Genomic DNA, 27,749 nt, shown 5'->3' with positions numbered 1-27,749 from the left:
CACACAGCAACCTATGGGGTGACTCTCACTGCGATGTGCGAGGTCGACTGATTGAATAGTTTCTCTTTTCTTCTGGTGCATGTCTTTTGAATAGCAAGGCACCTACATATTATAATATTGCACATAAAACATATTCCTCTATAGACCTCACTATTGCATCTCCGGCCCTTTTACCTGATTGGAATGTTATTAGAAATCCTTACGGAAGCGACCATTTCCCGATAGTTCTGTGTACACCGAAGATGAATGAGTGTCCCCCACAGTTTCCTAGGTGGAAAACTGATTCAGCCGACTGGGAACAGTTCCGAAAAATTAGTCTCATATCGTGGGCTGACATTTCTGCTCTAAGCCTGGACGCTGCGGTTGAATACTTCACCTTTTTTCTGATTGATGCCGCAACCAAATGTATCCCAGAAACAAACGGATCATCTAACAAACGCTGTATTCCATGGTGGAACGAGGAGGGTCGTAACGCGCGTAAGAAGAAGAACAAAGCATGGGGGTTGCTCCGCGATTCTCCGACAGCAGAAAATCTGGTTAATTTCAAGCATGTCAAATCTCAGGGAAGGAGAACGCGCCGACAAGCTAGAAGAGAGAGTTGGCAAAATATATATCAGCAATTAACTCTTACATAGATGAGACAATGGTCTGGAATAGAGTGAACAGAATAAAAGGTCAACAACCTTACGCCATAACCTGAGTGAGATAGTATGGAAGACCAGGCGAACTTTCTAGGCGCACATCACGTATCCAGTTCGCCGCACTACTCTGACACATTTTAAAGACACAAAACACGACTAGAACGGCAGCCAGTAGAACGGAAAAGTGCAAAAGGCGAGCACCATTTAGCACAGCAGAGCTTCAAGCAGCACTAAACGGCTGCAACAAATAAGCCCCAGGCTCTGACCGCTTTATATATGAAATGTTAAAGCACTTGTCATCTGAAACACAAAAAACCCTTCTTTCTCTTTACAATGCTATATGGTCTTCCGGCCAGATTTCCTCTGTCTGGAAAGAGGCCATTCTGAAACAGGGTAAGGGCCCTTCCTTGGCAAACAGTTATAGGCCTATAGCGTTGACGAGTTGCCTATGCAAACACTTTGAAAAGATGGTAAACAAACGCTTGCTCTACTATTTTGAAACCAACAAAATATTAGACACATACCAATGCGGTTTCAGGGAAGGTAGATCGACGACAGACCAGCTTGTTCGCATGGAAATGTACATCCGGGAAGACTTTATCCACAAACAGCTTGTAGTATCGGTATTCCTTGATATGGAAAAGGCATATGATACTACGTGGCACTTTGGGATCTTTCGGGATCTTTCTGGAATGGGTTTACGCGGCAACTTGCTGACCATTATTGAGAGCTACCTGTCTGGCAGAACGTTTCATGTTACAGCTGGCAATGTGCAGTCTCGATCATTCACGCAGGAGACAGGTGTACCGCAGGGTGGAGTGCTGAGCTGTACGCTCTTTATTGTAAGAATGAACTCCTTACATACCATCATACCTCACACACTCTTTTACTCGGTCTATGTGGACGATGTTCAGATAGTTTTTAGGTCGTGCAATCTTAGCATCTGCGAGAGACAGCTACAGCTTGGCCTAAACAAACTCTATAAGTGGTCACAAGAAAATGGTTTTAAATTTAATCCTCAAAAAAGCACATGGGTTCTCTTCTCGAACAAGAGAGGCATATCACCAGAACCCTCTATTGACCTTAATGGAGAACGACTATCGGTCAGCCGCGAACACAATTTTTTAGGTATTATCCTGGACACAAAACTTAATTTTATTTCCAACTTGAAATATCTTAAAGCGAAGTGCCTGAAGACTATGCACCTGCTCAAGCGACTTTCTCGAACAAACTGGGGCAGTGACAGGAGGTGTCTGCTTAGCCTGTATAAAAGTCTTGTACGATGACGCCTCGACTACGGAGCCGTGGTGTACCAATACGCTTTCAAAATTCTCGACCCAGTCCACAATCTAGGTATACGGCTGGCAACAGGCGCATTTAGGACAAGCCCTGTGGAAAATCTGTATGTCGAGACGAACGAGTGGTCCTAACACCTACGCAGAACATATCGAAGTTTCTCTTACTTTTTGGAATGTAAATCGAATAACGAACATCCGTGTTACTCAACTGTACTTGACTTGTTTTCTGCAGGACTTCACCGTAACCGCCCATCTGTTCGAGCTCCTCTGTCTGCGCTTAAAACTGGCTAATGAAGCCGATATTCAACTTCGAGAAACAGCCCTAATGACTCCCACTTCTCTTGCACCACCTTGGGAATGGCAGTCTATCCAGTATGAGATGTATTTTGCCGCAATAACAAAACATGCGCCTGAAGTGCACATGCACTCGCACTTTCTCGAACTCCAGGCGAAGTACTCCTGCGCAGAGTTTTACACAGACGCTTCAAAGTCTGATTATGGTGTAGCTTATGCAGCTCTCGGACCGTCATTTTCAACGTCCGGTGCATTAAATCGGAACACCAGCATTTTCACAGCGGAGGCATACGCGATCCTCTCTGCTGTGAAACATATAAAAGAAACTGGTATAATAAAGGCTGTCTTATTCACAGATTAATTAAGCGTTGTTCGTGGCATATCAAATCTACGAAAACACAAAAACTCTATCCTTAATGAAGTCTACAACCTTCTATGCTCAGCATTCATGTCGAACCAAATAATTGTTCTTTGTTGGGTGCCTGGCCATAGAGGCTTAGAGGGCAACCTTAATGCTGACGAAAGGGCAACACCTGTAGCTTTTGGTGATGAAAATATTAATATACCTGTACCGTACACAGACCTTCAGCCATATTTACGATATAAACTACGGAAATATTGGCAGAGGCAGTGGGACACTAAGGTATCCAATAAACTGCACCTAATAAAACCAAAAATAGGGAACTGGATCTCTGAAAAAACAAGACACCAGGAAGTACTGCTCTGTAGATTAAGAATTGGGCACACCTACACTACTCAGTCGTATCTTCTAACCGGAATTAACCCTCCGACTTGCAATAGGTGTGGCAGTATACTTAAGAGTCCTTCATGTTCTCGTTCAGTGCCCATTATTAGAAGAGGAGAGAAAAAAGTTCTTGCCTTCTTTATACCGTCGTAATTTACCTTTGCACCCAGTGTTCTTTTTAAGTAATGACCCTGTATTTAAATTTAAGTGAGTACAAAAATTTGTAGCAGAAACTAATACCATAAAAATCATTTGGCCAGGCTATTTGTAGCACAGCCTCTCCTGGAGGTTGTAGCTGCAATGCGGTCACAGCGCCTCGCAGCCCTTGCGCTGAAGGCAGAGGCACTAGTGCCGCTATAATTAACAAGTACTTTTATAACCATAGGACTCACCTTTCATTGACATCATTTTAATAGATACATATCTTACACCATGTACAGGGAACATTTTAGGCCAATATACAGCCAATCGATTTCCACCATATTCAGCTTATCTCACTGCGATTCATCACCAAGTATCATGGCGCTCTTTGGCCATTTCTGGCCCTTGCGCCAAAAAACAATATTCATCAATCATCAATCCCAGTACAAGTGAGGCTCCATGCAGCTACATTCACGCTCTTGGCACCGTACGGGGTCGAACCTTCACAGATCGTTTCGTTCTGCCTCGGACGGCAACCAGTTTTCCTTTTCTTGCAGTCGCTGCGGGAAAGTGAACAATGCGTGTATATTATGTGCGTACATGATGCAAGCAGTGGAGTGAGACTTCTCTACATGCCACCAGGTGTCGGGGGCAACCTGGCCGCGGTGCAGGCGAGCCGGCTGTCCACGCTGCTGCACCAGGAACGGAGCAGCGTGTCGTCGTCGGTGCAGGCCTCGACGCCCATCAGCGGTTGCTCGTTGAGCCTGGCTGCTAAGCACGGTCGGTGACCCTTTCACTGCGTCAGTTCCGCTCCGTAATTTTGAGACAGCCGCGCAATGCTGTTAGAAATGAACCGGGTTATAGCGAGACAAAATAATTACTGCGTTTTCATAATTGCGTAGGCAGTTATCGTTACCTTATTAACAAAGTAGTATGAATATAGGCTGATCATGATGATGTTTGCGCAAGACAGGGCTAATTGGAGATTACAGGGACAGGCCTTCATCCTGCAGTGGACAAAAATATAGGCTGATTACGATGATGATGTTTGCGATTTGCAAATGGCTGCAGTCCCCACGGAGGTATTAACGTAGTGAGCTAAATCATTTTGCGCAGATGTTTTTTAATGCTGTGTGGATAGACTGAATGCGTCTTTAAGAATGCGCTGGGCAAATACTTTGGAGTGCAGTGAGCATCAAACTTGCATTTATTGCCTAACGTGTGGTCTCTATAGCACCGCATCGAGTATTTTAGCGTGGAAGCTTGGGCGTGTTGGTGATTCATTGGCAAAAACACAGCGCAAAAAAGACACGGACACGAGAGAGCGACACGCACACAGCGCTGACTTGCAACAGTTGCAAGTCAGCGCTGTGTGCGTGTCGCTCTCTTGTGTCCGTGTCTTTATTGCGCTGTGTTTTTGCCAACGCATCGAGTACTTTTGCGAAATCTGAACGATCACGGCAGACCGATACATAAATGCATTGCGCTGAACTTTGGACGCAGCTAGCTGAATCCCTCGACGCTTTGGTCTTGAAAGTTGCCTTGCAAAACTGCAAGTAATCTACTAGGACCAGAAATAACAGCAAGGCGGCGCACACACACTTCTCATATATGTGGCAGCAGCGTGGCTGCACAGACGAGCATTAATGCCTGACGCAGTATTTAATGCGTGTCATCTAAAATTTTGCACATATATGTAATGGTTTTTTTTTTCGTACGCGACCAGTTATTCATGATTGCTAAGAAATTGTTAGCCTTACATTTTTTAGCTGTTTTTTTTTTGCTACAGCATTGCTCAGCCACAATTTCTGTTACTACAGGCCACGTGGGTGCACCTGCATTCAGAAGAAAAAGCAATTCCGTGACAAAATTCTACTGATTACCACGTGTGAAGTGGTCGGGATAGTTTTGTTTATGGAAAGACTTGTAATAACGCGAAAATGCGGTGATATTAGATGACACTACCTCTGCGCTCGTTTTCTGTGATTTCTGCGTTTTCTGTGAGCTGTCACTAATTCGGTTCATTGTTGATAAACCCTTCTGTTATTTTTTTAATTTATTCTGTCTCAGAATAGAAACCGAAAAACGAAGACCTGAAGTTTTATACAAAATTTTACGCAGGCCCTGCGAAAATTGAAAAAATTGGCACATATTAACATCACAGTGCAAATAACCACAATAACCACAGATGCGTCACACAGCTGAACAGCAAGGCATTATTTGCACAAAATATTTACAACGTTCCAAAATAGAGAACACTTTGCAGTACTATTTCTCCTCTCAAAAACTTCTCAGATGTCTAAATGGATGACTGAGGTTTCGGTTTCTCATGAATTCAAACTGTATGTCAAGATGAAATTTTAGCGTACGTGCAATCATGTTTTCTACCTTTCGGGAATACTTTTTTTTTCTTGCGTTACTAACTTAATAATACTTGTATGTGTTTACGTTTGCATACTCTTGCTGAAAATTTTTATTCTCACTGCTTGCAAATTGGCAGATGTAGACTGGCGGATGCTGCGTACATATATCTGTAATGTCACAGCTTGTGTTTAAACATTTTTGTACTGACGGTTATGCTTCAGCACTATTGACTCATGTTTTATTTATGGGGAGTAAGGACAGTTTTGGCGTTATATTGGTGCCCGTAGCCATTGTAACGCGAGAACGCACTAATGAAAATGCATACAAGCAAGGGTAATATATAATTGCAGTTTTAGTCTAAAAATCAAGATATCAAAATTGATGACTCAACATGAATGATATCAGAATTGTTCGAAACCCACTCGGCGAGACATTTTAGCTAATGGCTAACGTCGCTATTTGCATTGACCGCAACTTTCTGCCTTGCAATTGAAAGCCACGTGATTCGGTTGCACATTTCCCTGCAGGTTAAGTGGCGCCAGATTTAAAGCAGATCTAACAGAATACGTTTGTATCTGTGCACTCAAGCCAATTCATTTGGTGCCGAACTTTGAAGTAATGCATTCTTTCCCCATCACAAGCTCGACCAAATGTAGAGACTATGAGGTGCGGCAGCGTGTTAGCCTAGGTCTATGTGCCACGGAATTGCAATCACTTTGTGCACGTCGCAAGAACAAAACGAAAAGTTCAGAAATTATTGCGCCCAAGCAGTTCGAACTGCAGGACTAGTGGGTGCCGGGCCCACGCACGATTCGGGAACGGCTAGCTTTGATGCAGCGTTTTGTGCGCGCACTTTGCGGGGTAAAGGGCGAGACACACGATGCGATTTTGCGTGCGATTCGTCGTACGACGCGCCGCATCGGCCGCCGCACTCAACAAGTTTTCAACATATTCTCCTGCAGGCGGCGGCGGACCGCCGCCGCCGCATGCGACCAACCTGCTGGATATAGTCGTACGACTGTGCGATCGGTCGGACGGCCGCGGCCAATGACAGCGCCGCCAGCGTGTACGTCATGGTGACGTGTTAAGCCGGCGGGGCGGCGCCGGCGAGCAAGCGCTCCGATCGTCCCGGTGATGTTTTTTATTGCGATAGCAATTATATGGACACTTCAACCGGATTTCTGCCGTCGCCGTCGCCGTGAGGTTCCGTATAGATAAAATCTTCGCCGCGCGCCGTATGCCCCAGCGGAAGCGTGCGGGGACGCGCGCTATCACGGAGAGCGAACGCACTCAATCTCCCACGCTCAAGCAAGGAAGCGGAAAGCCAGCGCTGGAGGGAGCAGGGGGGGGGGGGGGGCACTTCTCTGCCAACAACCGCGCTCGTCGCTCGTCCGCACAGTCTCTTATCTCTCCCACGCGCACGCAAGGAAGCGGGATGCCAGCGCCGGAGGGAGCGGTAGGGGGGGGGGGGGCGGGGGGGGGGCGCACTTCTACGCTGCCAACAACCGCGCTCGTCGTTCGTTCTACCGCACCGTCTCTTATCTCCACACGGCTCTGACCTGTATGCGCCGTGCATACGCCGCTCAGTTTCCGTTGAAGCGATAGACCGCACGTACCTTCGCCCGCTGCCAGCGTTTTGACAGTCGTTGGCTGCAGTCATTCAGTATGATCTATTCATGTTTGTTTGTGCGCGCTCACACCACGCTTGTTCATTCAGTTAGTAATAGTCAGGCCACATTTTCCAACGCACGCTACACATGCAATGCTGCCCAGATCGGCAGTGCAGCACTACAGGTGTGTCCCTTCGCGCGCGCTGCCCACGGTAAGCGCTTCTCATCAACACCACCGTTTCACACGCGCCTTCTCGTGGTCATCGAGTCTCCCTTCATGTCGGTCTACTTACGCCGCAGCACATCCGCTTACTTAATCAGCTCATGTTTACTACAATTCATATTGCTACCAAGGCCGCTCACCTTACTTCGTATGACATTGCTGTGTTGCTATCGCATTCATTGATTCGCCCTTAGGGCGAAACTGTGACATTTTTTTTCTCTCCCTGGTCGAGGCGCTGGCCTCTTTGCCGCTGACGGCGTCACAAAAATCGGGTACACTTTGTTTCTGACACGAAATAACCTATAGAGGGAAGTGAACTCAAAGTTGTGTATGTTATAAAACGTTGCGCTAAGTAGTAAATCTTTGACGTGGTATCGATTCGGAAGCGGTCAGCGCAGACGCCGCAACAGTCGTCTATGCGAAGCGGCTCGCCTGACTGGCATGTTTTCTCATAGCTACCAACGGCGTCGGGAAAACTAATTGTATTGCCACTTATGAGCGACATAAATGTTCAGACTTGATTGTGTTGACGAATATGGGCGCTTTATAACGAGCTGCGGACGGATCGCAAGGGCTGTCGACCCCGGATCCGACGGCCAGCGAGCTAGGCCTATATACCGTCTCCCAGCGATCGCAAGCTCGCCTGGCTTGATCGTTCGCTTTCGTTCGCGCCGATAAAATCAAATGTATCGCAATTTAAGCGCGACATAACTGTGTGCACGTTGTGCTGACCGACGTAGGAGGTTTATTGCGAGCTACAAGCGGTCCTGTCGCAAGCGACACCGGTCTCGGATTCGACGGCCCAGCGAGCTAGGCCTGGCAGCTCCTAGCCATCGGCGGCTGTCGATGGAGCCCACACTGCGGACGCGGCTTTGCGGAAACACGTCTACGCTGCTCGCACAGATGCGTTTTAGGGGCGAAGCTCCTTATAGCGGCACCCGTTCCGTCCCCGTCATCGTAGTAGTAGTGTGTAACCAGTCTGAGAAAAATGAGAAAAAAATTCCGAAGTTGTGTCCGTAGCGCGGAATCGAACCAGGGACCCCTCGCTTCCGAGCGCGCGGCGTTAGCCCACTACGCCACGAAACGGACATGGACACACGCACCACGATGGCAATAAATACCCAACATTAATGAAAGGCCGCGTTTCTAGCGCGTCTCTAAAGCGTTTGTGCTAGCGCGTTACGGCCCGTGTAAGAAGCTGGTGTAAGACGCTGTGGCCTCTCCGCCTTACCTTCAACGCGTTTCGAACGCGCTGCCCAAAGCGGTGGCAAGTCAAGTTCAAGTCGAGGAGCGTTTATGAATACGGGGGGTATACTCTCTCAGCAGTCATGTGATGGCGTCGGCAAACGCGGTGCACGTTCCGGCATGTGTAAATGGCTGCGTAAGACGCTGTGGCCGCTCCCCCTTACTAGAGAGTACTGCACGTTTCTAACGCGTTTGTGCTAGCGTCCCCTTAAGCGGGAGATCCGATGATTCCCTCCGGAGCTTCGCCCACTCATCATCATTCACCCCGTGGATATGCTGTGATTTTTTTATTGTGATCGTTTGTGCGAAACTAGAGAACTGTGCAAATACGTTTGTTTTCACTTTGCGAAGTTCCGCAGTATTCCGAGCGTCCATGCAGGGCCGCCGGTTGTGGGCGGAGCTACGCATCGCACGTCGTTCGTACCATGTGTCCCGAATCGTCGTATGCGGCAAGTCGGACTCCGACGCGTCGTACGACGGATCGCGCGCAAAATCGCACCGTGTGTCTCGCGCTTAATAATGAAAGCGCGCGTTTAGGATCCGCACTCGATAAGAGCGTGCGGGCAATCACAAGCGATGCCTCCAGGCATGTCAGCCCTAGTGGAAGAATTGAAACGTTCTTTCGCAGACACGAGACACGCTCGAACGCATGCGTGCACGGTAGCATCTGTTAACGAAACGAAGGATCAGTTCACATTCCTCATGCATTTGTGAATCACCTAAAATCAAATATTATCGTGGTGTTTAATGAATACATTTCTTTTTTTTTGATTAAAATTGAATCAAGCGTCACCGAAGCCTACCTCTGCTCCGGCCACGTAAACGAATACACGTGTCAATAACACACGCTAGGCCCTTTTTATTGCGATAGCAATTATCATCATCATCATCAGCCTATATTTATGTCCACTGCAGGACGAAGGCCTCTCCCTGCGATCTCCAATTACCCCTGTCTTGCGCTAGCGTATTCCAACTTGCGCCTGCGAATTTCCTAACCTCATCATCCCACCTGACTTTCTGCCGTCCTCGACTGCGCTTCCCTTCTCTTGGTATCCATTCTGTAACCCTAATGGTCCATCGGTTATCCATCCTACGCATTACATGGCCTGCCCAGCTCCATTTCTTCCGCTTAATGTCAACTAGAATATCGTCTACCCCCGTTTGTTCTCTGATCCACACCGCTCTCTTCCTGTCTCTTAACGTTACTCCTAAGATCTTTCGTTCCATTGCTCTTTGTGCGGTCCTTAACTTGTTCTCGAGCTTCTTTGTTAACCTCCAAGTTTCTGCCCCGTATGTTAGCACCGGTAGAATGCAATGATTGTACACTTTTCTTTTCAACGACAGTGGTAGGCTCCCAGTCAGGATTTGTCAATGCCTGCCGTATGCACTCCAACCTAATTTTATTATATAGCAATTATATGGACACTCAAAAGCAGATTTCTGCCGTCGCCGTCGCCGTCGCCGTGAGGTTCCGTATGACGTCAATGGAGATGAAATCGTCGCCGCGCTCCGAACGCTGTATGTGCGAGTGAAAGGGCGCGAGGGGCGCGCGCTTTCACGGGGAGTGAACGCACGGCGGAGAACAAACGCGCAATCTGCGCCGTGCTCGCTTAAGGGCTGCAGAAGTAGGCGTCTCTTTCCTCATTTACAATCATCATATATGTAGAGCGAACGCGCCTTCTTCCGACGCGCGAGAGGCCGTGGAGGAGGGGGAGGGAAGGGAGGCGACGTTTAGCTGTGGTACCAAGTGCCTATTTATATCAGAGGCTCCGGCAACAGTCACCAACGCCGCACGCATTTTGAGCGAACGCGGGCAAAACGCCGATGGCGTCGACAACAGTTCTGCGTGTTGCCGGTGCTGCTGCATGTCCAAGTTTATACAGCTGATAAAGCTAATATCATTACTGCGTATAGCTCTCTACAAATTTGCTATCGCAATTGATGCTTCGCCTTTCAGGTGAAACTGCGACAACTTTTTTATGTGAAGCGCCTGCAGCGGCTCTCGCACAGTTTGACCCTCGTTCCTGCCGCGAATACTTGCATCCGAAAAGCAAGGCTTACCCCCGAACATGCTTTGTGTTGTGCAGCAGGATGCACACCATCACGTTTATTTAAGTTGTTCCGACTTCTCCTTCAGCTGACCGTTATTCCATCGGACCGCTTCAACCACGTCTAATGGCTTCTGCCGATGAGTGGAATTACGTACACTACCACCATGGCACAAGGCCGTGCTTTTATAACAACGTTGCGGGAAGACATACCTCTGCAAACATAAACGTGTCAACATTCCCAGAAAACAAAGCAAGAAAAAACGAAGAACAAGAAAACACGAAAGGAAAATGAATGAATGAGTTCTGGGGTGCCGAAACCATGATTTGATTATGAGGCACGCCGTAGTCCGGCTTATTTCTGACTACCAGGGCCCCTAATGCACGGAACACGGTCGTTTTTGCCCCCTTCGAAATTGATCCCGCAACCGCGTGCTTAGCAGCGCAACACCATAGCTGCTAAGCAACCACGGCGGGTAAGAAAGACAAACAAACGTCGCTTGCGTGTGATCTTATTTGGTGATGTCTCCTTCGCGTCGTTTGACGGAATCTACTGCAGGGCGTGCCATCTTGCCACAAAGAAGTTAATTTGAAAGGTCATGAAACGGGCGACACTTTGTTATTCGCTTAAATGGCTGTCCTGGGACGTGTGCGTGAAGCAACGCGTAAGCGCATATATTTGCTGCTACAATGCATGGATGAAGAAGAGAGGGCACGTCATCGAGTGGCGGACGCGCCAGGAGCGACACGACGCGGGCATGTATTCGCAGAGGTTGGCCGCCAGCAGCCGCAACTCGATCAAAGTGGGCGCAAACAAGCCAAAGCTGGAGCGCAGAGCCGGTAGCGAAGCTCACAAAATAGCCATGTAGCCGCTAGAAACTTGAGCACAATAGAAAGCAAGACGAGCTTCAACGATTTTGCTATGCAGAATTCTGAAGGTGAAATTATCTTTGCCCTGCTTGAACAGGCATGGGGTTTTTATGTGCTTTGCAGATTCACGATTGTCAGACGATATCGGGAACGGCTTCAGATGAAATTGAATGAGCTTTGAAAGGACTGCTGCGTAATGTGTTAATCTACCTTGTTATTTCTTATCAGCTGTGGTTGTTAGCGTACCTTCCTATCGGTGTGCAGCTATCGAAAAGAATACGCTTGCTCTTCACAGTGGAGCATTCGCCATATCGAATGAAAACGCAACAACTTAGAGGAGTGTGCACGACCCAGCATAATTGTTCGCCTAGTAGAGTGTTCAGTCCCGACAGTCGGTGGTGACTGCCACCATAGCAGTTTTTTCAAGCGTATACCCAATAAAGTTTTTCACGGTAAGCGTCGTATGTTTGTCACTGCGCAAGTACCACCGAGCTAGGCGGGACTGCGAGCTGAGGGCCTCTAGCTGAGCGGGCAGATTGCTGATTTCTCAAGGGAACTCATCGCGCATACTCTGCTTCACTAGACAAAACTATGCGAGATGATGGGCAAGGCATCCATGGAGCCGATATGTTAAGGGCAAGCAACTTCCGCGAAGCAATCGCATGGCCCAATAGGGGACCATGCGAACGCTGGATGGAAGACGCTGCAGGAGCAGCTGCCAGAGGAGGTCCTGGTGGAAAGGAGCTGCTTTGTATTTGAGAACCTGCTGAACGCGAAGCAGGAGCGGTGAAGGCTTACGATCACCACGTTCTTCGGCCGAGATAACATGTTGCAGTCAGTGCTGGTCAAAAACGGTTGTGCGCCGCCGAAGCTTGGACGTCAATGTGTCGTACTGTGGAGGCATGATAATCAGGCCGCACCTCGGTAGCGATCTTGGGTGGTATGGCAGAAGCAACACATGGTTGTGTCTACGACGAGATAATTGCAACAGCGAACTCGCTGTTCACCTGAGCCAGCCAAGGAAGAAGGGGGCCTATAGATGGAGTTGCACGCTCTGGTATAGAAGCTAAATAAACATGAATAATTCAAGTGCCTTAGAAAGGCGGGCCTTCGTTTCGATAGGTGGACCTGATCCGCCTATCGAAACGTAGACTTTCCGAGGCTCTTATGTAACTTCTTGCAATTGACCATGGCGCCTTTTTTGAAGCGCAGCTTTATATGGCTAGGGGAAATCGCCAGTCTACAGAAAACTATAAACCGCTTTGGCTCGTCGTCTTCCGCAGCTGGCTCGTTGGCGCCCCTCGGGTTGCGCTCGTGCTCGGCACGCGCTGGTGCCACTGCTCCCGCGTTCTTCGGCGTCGTCCGCTTGCACAGCTGGCTGCGTTGTCGCTCATCATTCCAGCGTAAAATTTCACTTCTGTCGTCGCAATGGGGAGGCCGCGTATACGGGGCTATGGGCTTAAGGGGGTATGAGCCATTCATGGTCTTGCAGAACGGACAGCTTTAACTTCGAAGCGACTTAATTTCGAACAATAGCAAGCATTAATGCCGGGCGAATGCTGCTAACTATGCCGCCGAGCCAACTCGGGACCTCGAACGCAGGCGACAACGGCGGACTGCGGGCATGCCGTCGTTATCTCCGTCGCAGCCGAACGTGTGTGTAACCTCATAATTGCGAAAGACTTTGATGAATCCTCGGGATTAACCCAGGGATAAAAACCAGGGCCGCACGTTCCTGCTTCGCTGGTTAACCATCTTCACGGAGGGGAAAGGCCGACGCATTTTCTTTTTTCATCTTTTACATCCAATTCACTGTCTTTGCGTTCTGTGTTTCGCGCCACGCGTGGGCATGCGGAGAAAAGTATTTATCACGTAAACCTACAATTCAACCCAGTAAACCGTATCAGCATGGCTGCTAATGGTTGTCATTAATGGTTGCTAATGGTTGGCACAATGGTTGTCATTTTGTGAATAAAGTTAGTTGGAACTTGGCACATTTCTCGTCCTTTGTCTGTTTCTGTTCTACGCACCTTGCCTGGCGCTACAATATTTATTCATCAAGATCACCCAACTCGACCAAGCTATGAATCACTCTAGATGGCAGCGGGTTCGTTTTAAACACTTTGTGATTGTTTAATGTGCACGGATATTTCCCCACAAGCTTCGTTTTCGCATTGCGTCACTGTCGACACATTCTCTACGTAGCCAGGAATGGCCTGGCCAAGATTAGTTCATCTTATTCCAACCAACTCGTGAATCATTAATGTTAGCCCACTCTCCCATATTCCTGAAACAATAAGTGATATGCGTTCCATTTTTTTGTTACAGCTGTTAAAGCAAGAGCAGTTCTGATATTACGATATCTCTTTTCAAGTGAAGAGTACATGTTCATTCAGAATTGCTGGCTCGCACGTGAGGCTTACCAGCCACCTACAGTGATTTACCGCCATTGTTCTGGGATTGCTCTGTGCTGCGTTGTGCCTGTTGACACACCGTCTCATCTGGTCACCGCGGCGCCGGAAGCTTGCCGCGGCATCGTGTGTGAACGTGCTAGTCAAACGTGGAGCGGAGCCCAAGGATTAACGAGGGAGAACAATCCAGCAGCACATAGGACTTGCTTGTTCAAATAGATCGATGTTTAAGACATCAGAAAGCAAGAAAAGACGAAAACACAAGCGCCGCCATTGTTGCGACCCTATTTGCACGGAACACGTGCGTTGCAGAAACACCAACGTTGAACACTTCCTGCCCAATTGTAGCACTTATTCCGGCTGAACATCGTGCGACCTTCGCCCTTTGAGCTCTTTTGCTTTTTGTACTTTAACACTGGCTCCTAAACATGCTTTACTTAGCACTCGGTACACGTACACGAGGGACTCTGTGAGACGAGATGGGATAAAGACAACAAGTTGAACTCTGCGCGCTGCATGTTCAGCGTGAAGAGATAGACGTGGCGCAGATAGGAGCAATCTGGGCAAACAAAAAGATAAGGATATGGCTGCATCCGCCCCCAAGGGCGGATGCAGCCCAGTGGTCGAACTACCGCCACTTGAACGGAGAAGGGTGGCCTCGGAAAAGCTCCTTGGCCCAAGCTGACGTTATCGAAATAATGACGAACAGAAGGAACATTAAAGGCGTATGCAGCAAATCTGTGCTGCTTGTATGAAGCTCTGTTTGAAAAGCGAAGCTTTTCTTTGCCAACCTCGCTGGGTTTTGTGACCGCGGGTGCTACGGCCTGGCTGTTCCCTTGCCGAACAGGCCAACCAATCACAGCGAAGCACGGACGCCGCGCGCGTCACTGGGTTCCTTGCAGCACCACCAGATGACGCTCGCCTCCGCGCATCCGCGTTCGCAAATACCATTCTGTGCTTAAAATCGGATATCTTGTCGGGGTTAGTAGTTAACCAAAGATCGGTAGGCTAGTTGGCTTTGGGAGCCCAAGCCAAAACCACAAATGAGGCAGTGCAGCTTGACATGGGTTGGGTCTCATTTCAAGTCTGAGACGCGCATAACGAAAATAGTTTTCAAGAAAGACTTAGGAACATGGATGAAAATAAATGGGCGGCTAAAGTGCACAAGTACCTGTACATGAAAAGCATGGACACAGAATGAAGGAAGAGGGTAAGCAAGTTGGCCACAGGGTAATTGAAAGTGTAAGTACACAACCTGGAGTCATGAGAAAGAAAGTGAAAGAAGCAGAGACAGTGAGTTGGATGCAAGGAATGGAAACAAAGAAAGGCCGTGGAGGTTTAAAAGAAAGGGAAGAATGAAATTAAAAGGGAAAATCTGCACGATAACACGAAGGTAACACGCCTTGCTTTTTGAGGCTCGAGCTGGTTGCCTATAGACAAAAACATACCGGAGCAAATATTCGCAAGAAGATGAGGCATGTTTATGCTGCAGCAAAAATCTGGAGACGTCTCAGCACATCCCAATGGAACGCGAAGGGATTCACCCAGTGTAACCCGTAGGTAACGTACACCTTCCAGAAGCGCTTGGATGTAAAGCGAACGGGAACCGGTCTGCAGACGATGTAAGCAACAGTATCGGTGGAAGAAATGCAGGCAAGAGACTGGATCGGTTACAGGCATAGGTACAAAGGTGTGCAAAAATGCTAGAAGGAAAAGCATGTATTGCATACCCGAGTAACTAAAGCAGGCTCGTATTCAGAAATGCATCTTAACTTGAAGCACATGCTTGATTGACGACTAGCGTGAGCGTTCCCAGCATACTCATTGCGTTTCCTTCGGCACGTTTATGCCAGCCGTCATTTATATTAAGTCAAGCTTCAGGCTAATGTGCATTTCTAAATACGGGTGCATTTGTCAACGACCTGTTTCAAAGGGGATGCAAATAAATCACCATCACCGCGGTGGCGCCAGCCATGCGGAGAAGAGACAGCTTGCTTTCACGCATCCGCGACTGCAGGGTAATGCGGAAGTAAACGCTTCTTGCGGATAGAATGGATTTGAATGGCGCTACGTGCGTATGGTGCCTCTGAAACCATCATGCGTTCAAGGCTGCCGTCGTACTCGCTAGTAATCAGCAACTGCGCCTGACGGACGGCTAGGTATAATTAATTTTGTGTGCGCCTGCGCTTGTGTGTGTGTGTGGGCGCGTGTGTACACGTGCGTGTATACTCGTGTTTATGCCTTTATGCACTCACACAAAGCTTCGCTTCAACTAGATTCCAACTGGTTAGATCTGCTGCATTTTTTCATCAGGGCAATCAATAGCACATGCGATGTCTCGAGCAATGGGGGTTTCTTGCGGATGATGAGCGCGCACCGTGATTCACTTTGTTTCAACATTGTACCAATACTCATGCACACAGCGTTTTCCATCTGTCGTCGCACCCTATATTTATGTCCTCTGCTGGACGAAGGCCTCTATACCAGATCGTCAATTACTCCTATCACTAAAGGGAAAATGAGACATCTACCCAAATGTAGCAATTGCTACAAAGGAAACCCATACGGGTTCCTCGAAAGAAAGCCTCGCAGTTGATACTCCTATCATGCGCCAGCTGACCCCCTGTTATGCCTGAAAATTTTGGAATTTCATCACACCAGCCAATGCTCGGTCGTCCGAGACTGCGCTTCCCTTATACCCTTGGCACCCAATGTTTAACGCTAATCGGCCATGGATACAACCGCCCAACGCATTACATTTCCCGCCCAGCTCCATCTTTCGTTTTAGTGTTTCCTTCTTTCCTTCTCATTATCAGTGGCTTCGCAGTGGCTTCGCATTATCAGTGGTTTAGAAAATTGGAAAAATGTACTTTTGCACAGACCCTCGGCGGTGACGGCCAATAGCAAGTTCTTGTTCTCTTGTCAGACTACTTTGACTTCGGCATTTAAGACTACTCTTACTCTTTTTCGGCTTAGCTCCCGAATAATTTGTTTCAAGTCATTGCTAGTGTTACTGAATGCGACAGTGTCGTTTCCAAAGCGAAGGTTCCCGAGACATCTGTCAATTATCCTCTGATTGTGTTTCCTTGTCTGATAACGTTCCTGATCGATATTTGTCAACTTTTCTTGTGAGAACGAATTAAGGTAGCAGTTGAAACTTTATATTTGCCAAGCTATTCACATCATCATCATCATCATGAGCCTATATTTTATGTCCACTGCACGACGAAGGCCTCTCCCTGTGATCTCCAATTACCCTGTCTTGCGCTAGCTGATTCCAACTTGCGGCTACGAATTTCCTAATTTCATCACCCCACCCTAGTTTGCTGCCGTCCTCGACTGCGCTTCCCTTCTCTTGGTATCCATTCTGTAACTCTAATGGTCCACCGGTTATCCACCCTGCGCATTACATGGCCTGCCCAGCTCCATTTTCCCCTCTTAATGTCCAATAGAATATCGGCTATACCCGTTGGCTTAACATTGGGCCTAACATTTTTCGTTCCATGGATTTTTGCGCGGTCCTTAAATTGTTCTCGCGAAACTTGGAGTTAAACTCCAAGTTTCTGCCCCATATGTTAGCACCGGTAGAATTCAATGATTGTAGACTTTTCTTTTCAACGAGAGTGGTAAGCTCCCAGTCAGGATTTGGTAATGCCTGCCGTATACACTCAAACCCAATTTTATTCTTCTGTGAATTTCTTTCTCATGGTCAGGTTCCCCTGTGAGTAACTGACCTAGATAAACGTACTCCTTCACAGACCCTAGAGGCTGACTGGCGATCCTGAATTATTGTTCCCTTGCCAGGCTATTGAACATTATATTTGTCTTCTGCATTTTGATCTTTTACTTTAAGAAATTCAATTTTTGTTCCCTAACGCCTTGCGCGACACGAAGGGCCCGCCCGGTCGGGGTGGTTCGGCATGATTATTTCCGCCAGACGCCGATGCTTACGCCGACGCCGACACCGACGCCGACGCCGAATTTCCTGCAACACGGGGCCCTTAAAGCTATCGCATTAAAGGATAACTGCAGCATTCCAAGCAGGAGATCGAGGAACCCTCTTTTCTTTTTCCTCGAGTGGCGCTTCACTTCCCCTTCTTCTATTGTTCACCGCCAACGGTCACATGTGATGCGAGTGCGTGCGGCCAATGTACGTGCCATTAAGTCTGCGTAATTGTTGTTCTCTCCAATGCGCCGTTGTCCCCTTGGAGGGCGCACGAACCTGCGCGTGTTATTTAAAGATGGTTTCTGTCTTGCATCAACGGACGGACTGACGGGAAAAAAACTTTTGTGATGAAAGCACAAGCGAGGTTGCCGCCTCGGGCTTAGGCCACCTGGGCATTATGTGCGGTGAGGCATAGCCTTTCCACCGCGGCCTGAGCCCGCTGGATAGCCCATAGTTGGTCGTGTAAATCCGAGCTAGTCAGAGCGCTTAGCCATCGCTCCTCGAGAAGGTCCGTTTCTGCGTTGTCCTCTCTGTATATTGGTCTGATCTCTGCGCATTTCCATAAGATGTGTGCCATGTCTGCCTGTTCGTGCTTTCAGAGCCTGCAGCTCACTACTGGGTATTGTTGGGAACGGGTAGCGTTTAGGCCGGTGATCCTTCAGCTAGAGGGATGAGTACGTCCGGGAGTGAGAGCGAGAGAAAAGGGGGTTTATTTTACATATTTACAGTGGCTCCGAATATGGAAGCCCACTCCATGGGAGAGCACTTTGAAAGTTTCAGCTCACTGCATGTCTGAGCACATTTGAGAACACGTCAAGACACACCACTGCACTCAAGGTATCTCCTTATAAAACATTCGTCTTCCCTAGTTGACCCGACTAGGGAATCAGATGACGTTGATGCGGCCAATCAGAGGGGTCGTATTGTTCACTGAACTCCGCCTCTAATGTTGCACCTTCGAAGCAAGGACGAGGCAATCCGGAAACAGGGAGTTGACACTCCTTGCACGAAAGTCGGTGACTTAGTTTCTTGCCCTCCAACGGTCATCTTGCCAGGGTTGGGAGAATGGCCTTCACGCTTCTAACGAAGGGTGGCGGTCGGTCGCTTCTAAGTGAGCTTCTTGTCCGAACGTCACTGCCGGTGTCGCGCCGCATCGCCAGGTAGGCGGCGGCTGATGAAGGGGTGGCATCGGGGGAAGCACCCAAAGAATGCGCACTGCCGAGTTGGGGCGCTTGTTTGCCCGTCTCGTCGGTGTCGGGGACTGTCGCCGTCTGGGCGACGACGCTGAAAGGGCCTGCCTCGATGGGAAACAATCAAAGAATGCACCCGGCCGATTCGGGACGCAACAGTATTGTGTAGAATTTACTCTGTAAGTGTACTGGGTTTCTGAAGGTTCGGGTTTGCAACCTTCTCCAATCTGTTTCTTGAGATCTGTCTAGTTGTTTGTGCAGTTGTGGGTATGCTTCTCTTTGTTTCTTATAGTCTGTCAGTATGTCGTGGTACGTGACTAGTCTGTCTCTCTCGTCCTGTATCGCAACTTCGTCGTCATCACCTCCTCCGTCTTCCCCATCGCCTCCGCCGCAGTCCTCAGTCCCTCCGCGGGGGAGGGGGGGGGGGGGTTGCGGGCTGTCGGGCCGTCACTGTCCGAGCCACGGTGGGTTAGTTCTCGCGCGAGTCGGTAGGCCTTCTGGGGATCCATTTGAGTTATTTGGGTGTGATTTTGCCGTTCTTCAAGTCTGCTGCTCTGCTGTTCAGGATTTTGGCCACCTCCGTGGAGATCCAGCCCTTTATGATGTTCCTAATGGCCATCTTGGAGTCACTGATTAATTATCTGTCTTGTTTCCGAGCGTTGACTACGGCCAATGTGATTGCCGTTTCTTCCGCTTCCTGCAACGATCTGGTCCTGAGGGAGCCCGCCGTCACGGTCTTTCCTTTCGTGTCTACGACCACCATTGCGAAGACACGACCGTCGCCACCACCATTGTAGACCCGGTTTCAGGTACTTGCATCAATATATACTTATATTGCTTGACTATAGGTATGACTTGCAGTTAAATTTACACCACGTAATTACTCCTCTCTTCAATGAAGATCATAATTCCTGATTTCTCTGTGCTAAACTTAAGGCCTAAATTGGTCGCTGCGTTGCCACAGATGTTCACAAGTGTTTAAATTTCTTGCATTGTCCGCTAGTAGCGCTATGTAGTCCGCATACATCTGTCCGTTGACCTTCTGTTGCACCATTTGGCCATTACGCATGCAAGATAAATCAAAGCCTAATTCACTATTTTCCAATCATCTTTCTATGCCCTTAACATAAAGCGTGAACAACAATGGATACAGAGGACATCGTTGCTTCAGTCCTTGGTGAATTCCCACCATTTCATTACCGTTTCGACCTTCCCATACAACTCATACTCGGTTGTCTCTATATAACTTCCTCACGAAATAGTCACCTATGCCTTCGTGCTTAATAATATCCCATAACAATTCCCTGTCTACGTTGTCATAGGCTCCTTTAATATCTAGATATGCTATCGATAAATGTCTATTCTGAGCTACTGAAATCTTTATGAATTGAGTTTGTACAAACGTATTATCCTCTAAGCGCCGGCCTGACCTGAACCCATTCTGTAGTTCCCCCAGTACATACTTTTTCTCCACCCACTTGGAGAGTTCTAATTTTATGGCTTGCATTGCCATTTCATATTTCACCAACCTTACTGTAACTGGCCCGTACGGGCTCGTCTTATCTCGTTTGCCTTTTTGTAGATGAGGGTCATCTTGCTTTCGCGCCATCGAACCAGAATTTTCTTCGTTTTAATCACTTGCTCTATGGCATTAGTCAGCAGTGCCTTGCCTTTGGACTGAGGTTTTTGATTAGCTGCATTGGGATTTCATCAGGTCCTGCTGCTGTATTATTAGGGCGAATTGTTTCCCCAGGAATTGAAATTAGGGTAGGTGTCTAAATTAGGGAGGGGGGTGGCATTGCGAATGCAGGAGCTAGGAGCGGTAGTCATCTTTATTTTTTATTTGTGTCCTTGACTCCAACACTCGTGGGAAAGATTGCGAACAGTTACTTCACTTTACACAGGGATGGAAGTCTGATTTCTGAACATACAAAATTAAAGAAGAACTACATTAAACGTGATGAGAAACTACGCGGCAGTTCACACTACTTGCAATAAAACCTACAAAATCTTGCTGCCCAAACCCACTCGCGGAACGCAGACGTAAAAATACCTGTAAAGCACACGCGCTTGTACACTAGTCATAACATATCAACTCTTAATTAAGCACACACACCTGGAAGTCGAATCTATGTTGAAGACTGCAGGCGCACGCAGAAGGTGTTTATGAGATCTTCCATATCGGCCATGACGATATGCATGACATTTACATATCAAGATTTGAATTTACGGCTGCTACACACAATTGGTTGAATGTGTACATGCACAGGCACTTTGCACATCCAGACCATTCACTGCATAACTAAACTAATCAAAGAATTAGGAACCAAGAAGTGCTGAGCATCAATGTCCTTCTTACCAATAAAACTAAGCCACCACAAATATTTTGTTACGGGGAGAAAAGACAGGCATACAAGATGAAGCCTGTTCGCGCGACTATCGGCAATCATCGTCTTCGTCAGTGCTGTTATCATCACTCGCTACTGCAGCGCCTCCTAGTATTACCCCCGGCGGCGAAGGCGCTGTCCCGTCGCTCGGTAGGTTCGAGTGATATCGCTTCAGTCGAGCGACGTGAACGATATCAGAGGAGGATTGCGCTGTGCAGGTATGGAGAGGGTGTATCTCGTAGGTCACGTCTGTCACTTGACGCAGGACATGGTACGGACCTGAATAGGGCGAAATCAGCTTCTCACAAAGACCAACTCGCCGTGCTGGTGGAGAGAAACCAGCAGAATCATAGCGGGACGTATTGTAGGCGAATGCGACGAAGGGCAGAGCGGCATCCCAGTCACGGTGGCCGCTAGAGACGTAAGTACATAGCAAGCATTTCTGTGATAGTTCTATTGAGCTGCTCTGTGAGGCCGTTGGTCTGAGGATGATACGCCGTTTTAAACTTGTGCTTTGTAGCGCATATGTGCAAGATGTCCAGGACAACCTGTTAGAGAAAGTAGCGGCCCCGGTCGGTAAGCAGTTGTCGCGGAGCGTCGTGGTGAAGTATCACAGCTTCGAAAGGGAAATCAGCAACGTCCGTTGCACAACTGGTAGAGAGAGCCCACGTGATAGTGTACTGAGTGGTGTCGTCTGTAGCAACTGCTATACATTTGTTCCCACTAAGGGATAGGGGAAAGGGTCCAAGGAGATCAAGAATAGCCCGAAAGAATAGCTCAAATGGTATTTCAATGGGCTGAAGACGGCCAGCTGGTAAGGCTTCCGGGTTTTTGCGGTGCTGACACGATGTACAGGAGGCGACGTAACGGAACACGGAGCGGTAAATATCGTGACAAAAGAAACGACGCCGAACGCGGTCATATGTCTTTGAGACTCCCAGGTGACCAGCGGTAGGAACATCATGCAACCTTGCAAGTACAGCCTTACACGTATTCATGGGAACGACCAGCAGCAGTTCAGGGCCATCAGAATCATGTTATAACGGCACAATATGCCATCTTGCAGCACGAACGTACGCACAGAGGGGGAACTAGTCAGGTCCGCCAGGCTGAGAATGATGTCTCTCAGGTAAGGGTCACGTCGTTGCTCCTCGGCGATGTCACCAAACGCGGTAAGCGTGAGGACGCAAGTTGACTCGCCGGTTTCAGCAAGGCCTGGTAGGTCTACTGGATGACACGACAAGCAGTCAGCGTCCTCATGGAGTCGGCCTGTTTTATGCGGCCGCTGTGTAAAAGTTTTCTTGGAGCCGTATATAGAGCCCACCGACCGAGACGTCCTGCTGGACATTTTAAGGACGAAAGCCAGCATAGGGCGTGGTGATCGGTGATAACCGTGAAAGGCCGTCCATGCAGGTAGGGGGTGGGGGGGATTTACCCACTGCCCAAACGAGGACGAGGCATTCACGTTCGGTGATCGAGTAATTGCGTTCGGCTGGTGAGAGCAGACGGCTAGCGTAAGCAATGACACGATCGCAACCGTGCTGTCGTTGTGCCAAAACAGCGCCGATACCGTGGCCGCTGGCGTCGGTGCGAACTTCCGTTGGAGCGGACACGTCAAAGTGGTGACAGGAGTTGCATCGTCAGCTCAGCGAATGCCCTAGCTCGTTCGGAACACCATACAAAAGTCGCGTCTTTCTCAAGAAGTTCCGTTAGAGGGCGTGCGATGTCAGCAAAATTTCGCACGAATCTGCGAAAGTACGAGCAGAGGTTCATGAGGTTGATGATGTGGTCTTGTGTTGATGAGGTGATGATGAATGTTGGTGAGGTTGTAATGCCTAGGTAGTATGAGCAGAGGAATTTCTGGTCGGGTCGCCGTGGCAGGCTCACCTCTCGGAGCTGCGCCCGTGAGTCTTCCGATGAGCGGCGAGAGTATAGAGCGACGACGCAATGGCGAGTGGGACAGGTGTCGGGATGGTGAAGGGGCGCCGTTTGATAGTGCTGGCCATGATGGCGGGGCGCTGTCGTCTTCATTGTGTACCGGCACTCGGGAACTACCACCTGGACGTCAGATGCTTCAATAGCTCGGCCAAGGCTGCCAGTTCCAAGCACTGCGAAAATGGCAGGAAATGTGTGCGACGCGTCCACAACCGAAGCAGGTGGGCCATTCATCAGAAGTGCGCCATTCAGCGAAATTCTGATAACGAGGGCGAACGTATGGGCTTCTGGACAGCTCAGGTGCTGCGGGTGGGCGGTAGTCGGGTCCGTTGACTGAGAAAAGCGTCGGTAATCCAGCGTTTGCTAGTTCTTGACGTACAATGGTCTAGATAAGGGAAATGGTGGCATGGGACTCGTCGGGGGTACGCACCTGAAAGGGAACTGAGGAGGCAGCTTCAATCTCGCGGCGAATCATGTGCACAGTATTGTCGGATACAGTAGGAACGGGTGGGAGACGAAGGTCCTCGCAGATAGACGTCGCAGCCGTGTTCGGAAGACGGGTAAAGTTCGGAGTAATGAGGCGACTTGTTGCTTCTTCAAAGCATCGGTATTCATTGATGACGTCTTGCACTGTGGAGGAGTTCTTAAAAACCAGGAATGTAAACGCGTCATCCGCGATACCTTTGAGCATATGCGCAACCTTGTCCCCTTCTAGCATCTTGTCATCGACTTTGCGACAAAGCGCGAGCCTGTCCTGAATGTACGTCACATAGGACTCGGTGCAAGTCTGAGCGCGGCATGGAAGTTCTTTCTGCGCAGCAGGATGGCCTCCAATGGGCTTGCGGAACAGATCGATGAGGTTTTGCTTACATGTCTCCCAGCTCGTAATTTCCTGTTTGTGGTTCAGAAACCCCACTTGTGCCGTGCCGCCAGGTAAAATAGGATGTTCGCTAGCATCAGAGTCGGGTCCCAGTCGTTGCTAGTGCTCACCCGTTCGTACAGTTGAAGCCAATCTTCGGCGTCGGTGTTATCAGAGCCGGAAAATATACCTGGGTCTCGCGGTTGCGACGGGGTGGTTGCCGGAGCTTGGTTGAGGGGCGGTTGGTGACCTGCCCTAAGCATTCTCATCCTCGCCTTGGGCTGGCTTTGTAGATGCAGCCAAGGAGCGTGCGCTGCTTAAATATACTTGAAAAGCCTGCCCGATCCACCAAAATGTTACGGGGAGAAAAGACGCTGCATAATACACACAAGGTGTTTCAGCGAACACTTTCAAAATTTATTTAAGGTTGCCTGTGGCAGATAGCCCAATTCTAGTTAATGAGCTGGTCTACTCAAAGAGGCGAACATTACTTGCACAAAAATTTGAAATGCATAATCAAATAATTAACAAAAGTTCACTAATTATGTTTTAGCTAATTACCTGATGGCCCATATTGCAATTTACAAATTGTAGCCGGGGAGTTCGCAAGGCGGATTCACTTGGAACTAATTCTCAGGATGACAGCAGTTTTGAGATATTAATCCACGAACTTTGCGGAGAAATGCATTGGCGTTCCAGTTCGTTTTGTGCTTCAATGCATAAAGCGACGTTCTGTTAAGAAACTCATTGTAACTCATTGTAACCAGAACTATAGGCGATCGTCGTCTTCGTCAGTGCTGTCATCATTTCATTTCATTTCATTTTATTACCTTAAAAGCCCCGTAGGGGCATTATATAAGGGGTGGGCGTACATATATGTATTAAACATCATTTTAAGAATAGAGCACACGTTTTAAATACAACACACGTGAAAATTACGTACGTAATTCCATCTAGTACACAGATAGATAGCACATATCCCGTACATTTTTTTTTATTCTGAAAGATGGTCTGTTAGTTTTTGCATGAATGTAGGTGCACAGGTTATGGCGGCAATTTGGTGGGGCAGGTTGTTCGAATCTGTTGCTGCGCGAAAAAAGAATGAGCCTGAAAAAGTGGTAGTGTGAGTGCGAGGGCGGCCAACTTGGTACGCGTGCCGAGTGCGATGTGATATACGGGCAGCGGGAACAATGTGTGGCGGTTGATTAAGTGAAGTATGATGAAAAAGAGAGAGATGCGACGACGACGATTAGCGAGTGTAACCAAACCGGATTCTTTTTTCAATGACGACACGCTGACATCGTAGGAATACGTTGAATGGATGAACCTTATGGCATGGTTTTGCACCGATTCAAGTGCGTTGATTAGATATGCTTGATGAGGGCTCCATACGGCACATGCATATTCGAGTTTAGGTCTGATTATGATTTTATAGGCTAGCAATTTCTCATGCTTGGGCGCTTGCTTTAGGTTTCTTTTAAAAAAAACCAAGAGATTTGTTAGAAGATGCTATGACGTTAGTAATATGAGCGCTCCAAGTCAAGTCATTAGTAAGGGTAACACCATGGTTTTTGTAAGTCTGCGCAGTGTCTACGTCTACGTTGTTTATTGTGTATGGGTAAGCTAGTGGGTTACGTCGGCGGGAGAATGCCACTACTCTACATTTATTTGGGTTAAGTGTCATTAACCAGCAATCAAACCATTGTTGCAAGCGGTTAATATCCTCCTGAAGGGAGATTTGGTCAGACATGTTAGTAATGGTTTGGTAAACGACGCAGTCATCTGCAAACATGCGAATATTGCAGGATACATGCAAATGTTAGTCGTTAATAAGAAGAGGAGAGGCCCGACGACAGATCCCCAGGAGTTACCGGTAGGGAAACAGATGGGTTAATAAGGACAAACTGTGAGCGGTTGCTAAGGAAGGCTTCAATCCATCGCAATATATCGGGGTGCACGTTCGCCAGAGATAGTTTTAGTAATAGTCCTTGATGTGGTACATTGTCGAATGCTTTCGCGAAGTCTAGAAATACTGCGTCTGTCTGCTGGTTAGTATCTAGATTATTGTGAAGATCATGAAGGAAGACTGCCAATTGCGTTTCGCAGGAAAATCCCTTGCGAAATCCGTGCTGTCAAAAATGAAAAAAGTTTCCTGCGTCTAAGGCCTCCAATGAGGGCCTTCGGGCGCGTTGGGGGACTGCGCTGCTCAGTTCAGGCCTGGACCAGCAACTGTGGGCTATCCAGCAGGCCGAGGAAGCTGCCGGGAGACACGGTCTCTCCGCTGGCTCCTAGGTGGGAACCCAGCCCAGCAATCTGCCGGAAATAAAGTTCTTCTCTCTCTCTCTCTAAAAATTTCATAAGTTCTGTATAAATTACATGTTCCATGATTTTGCAAGGTATGCTTGTTAGTGAGATGGGGCGATAGTTAAGTGGAGAGTTCTTGTCACCTGATTTGTAGATGGGAACCACCCTCCCCACCTTCCAGTCATGTGGTACGTATGATGCCAGTTGAGAGTGACTGCGAGAACAGCAAGCACAAATAGGCAGCACTGATGTCTTTAGTATTTTTTAACACTTTTGAGTTGATGTTATCTACTCCGGCTGAGGATGTTAGTTTGAGATTGTCAATTAGAGACTAAATACCATCGGCGAAGAAAGTTACTGACGACATCACACTAGTTGAGTCGTTAACTGTAGAGGGAAATGACAAGCTAGGTTCATAGGAGAAGACTGACACAAGAGCTGTATTAAAAAGATTAGCACATTCATCATCGCCGACCGTTTCACCGTTCTCGTTGACTAACGCAATACTGCTTATTCCTCGAGGATTGATCACCTGCCAGAACTTTCTTGGATTAGTAACCAGCATTTTTGGTAGATCTTCGTGAAAGAATGACCGTTTTGCCTCCCGAATAGCTGATAAATATGCGCGTTCCGCTGCGTAGTATTTATTCCATGCGCATGTGCTTGTCCTTCCGTTTGCTGCACGGTACAAACGTTGTTGTTTTTTTCAAGTCTCTTCAACAAATTGGTGAACCATGGCTTCTGATGTTGCGTTCGAAACGTTATCTTCGGAATGAACCTGTCAGCTAGATCATTTATTTTTTCTTTGAACCTTTGCCAGTTAGTATGGATATCGTGTTTGTTAAAGGGTGCCTCGAATGAAATCAAGAAGTCGTACAGATTATCGCGTAAAGCCTCGTAGTTGCCCTTGTTAAAAAGATGTGTTGTCTTTTTAAGTTTCTGGCGTGGAATTGGCGCAATGTGAAAGGAAGCGTAAATAACCTTATGGTCGCTAATTTCATTCAGATAGGTAATTGACGATAAACTGTCTGGTCGACTTGTTAGTATTAGGTCTAATACGTTAGCTGTGTCTTGTGTAACTCGCGTTGGTTCAGATACAAGTTGAAGAAGGTTAAAATTAAAACAAACATCAAGGAAATTTCCTGCTTCTGTCTCATTTACTAAAGACGGAGCTATATTTTGCCAATCGATATCAGGAAAGTTAAAGTCTCCGAAGAGGAGGAGGTCGGCTTTGGGGT

At 48.0% G+C, this 27,749-nt stretch overlaps 1 protein-coding gene across 2 annotated transcripts in view; it reads left to right on the top strand.

The window, feature by feature from the left end:
- Positions 1-27,749, top strand: part of LOC119462588 (solute carrier family 41 member 1) — a 520,047-nt gene that overhangs the window by 472,644 nt on the left and 19,654 nt on the right. For both annotated transcript variants that reach the window (XM_049672745.1, XM_037723922.2), the window contains one exon: positions 3,762-3,899. In XM_049672745.1, coding sequence (XP_049528702.1) covers positions 3,762-3,899 — 138 coding nt within the window. The remainder of the gene's footprint in view (positions 1-3,761; positions 3,900-27,749) is intronic.

Source organism: Dermacentor silvarum, chromosome 8, assembly GCF_013339745.2.
Source record: "Dermacentor silvarum isolate Dsil-2018 chromosome 8, BIME_Dsil_1.4, whole genome shotgun sequence".
In the NCBI taxonomy this organism is placed as follows: Eukaryota; Metazoa; Arthropoda; class Arachnida; order Ixodida; family Ixodidae; genus Dermacentor; species Dermacentor silvarum.
This window is presented reverse-complemented; position numbering and strand designations above follow the sequence as displayed.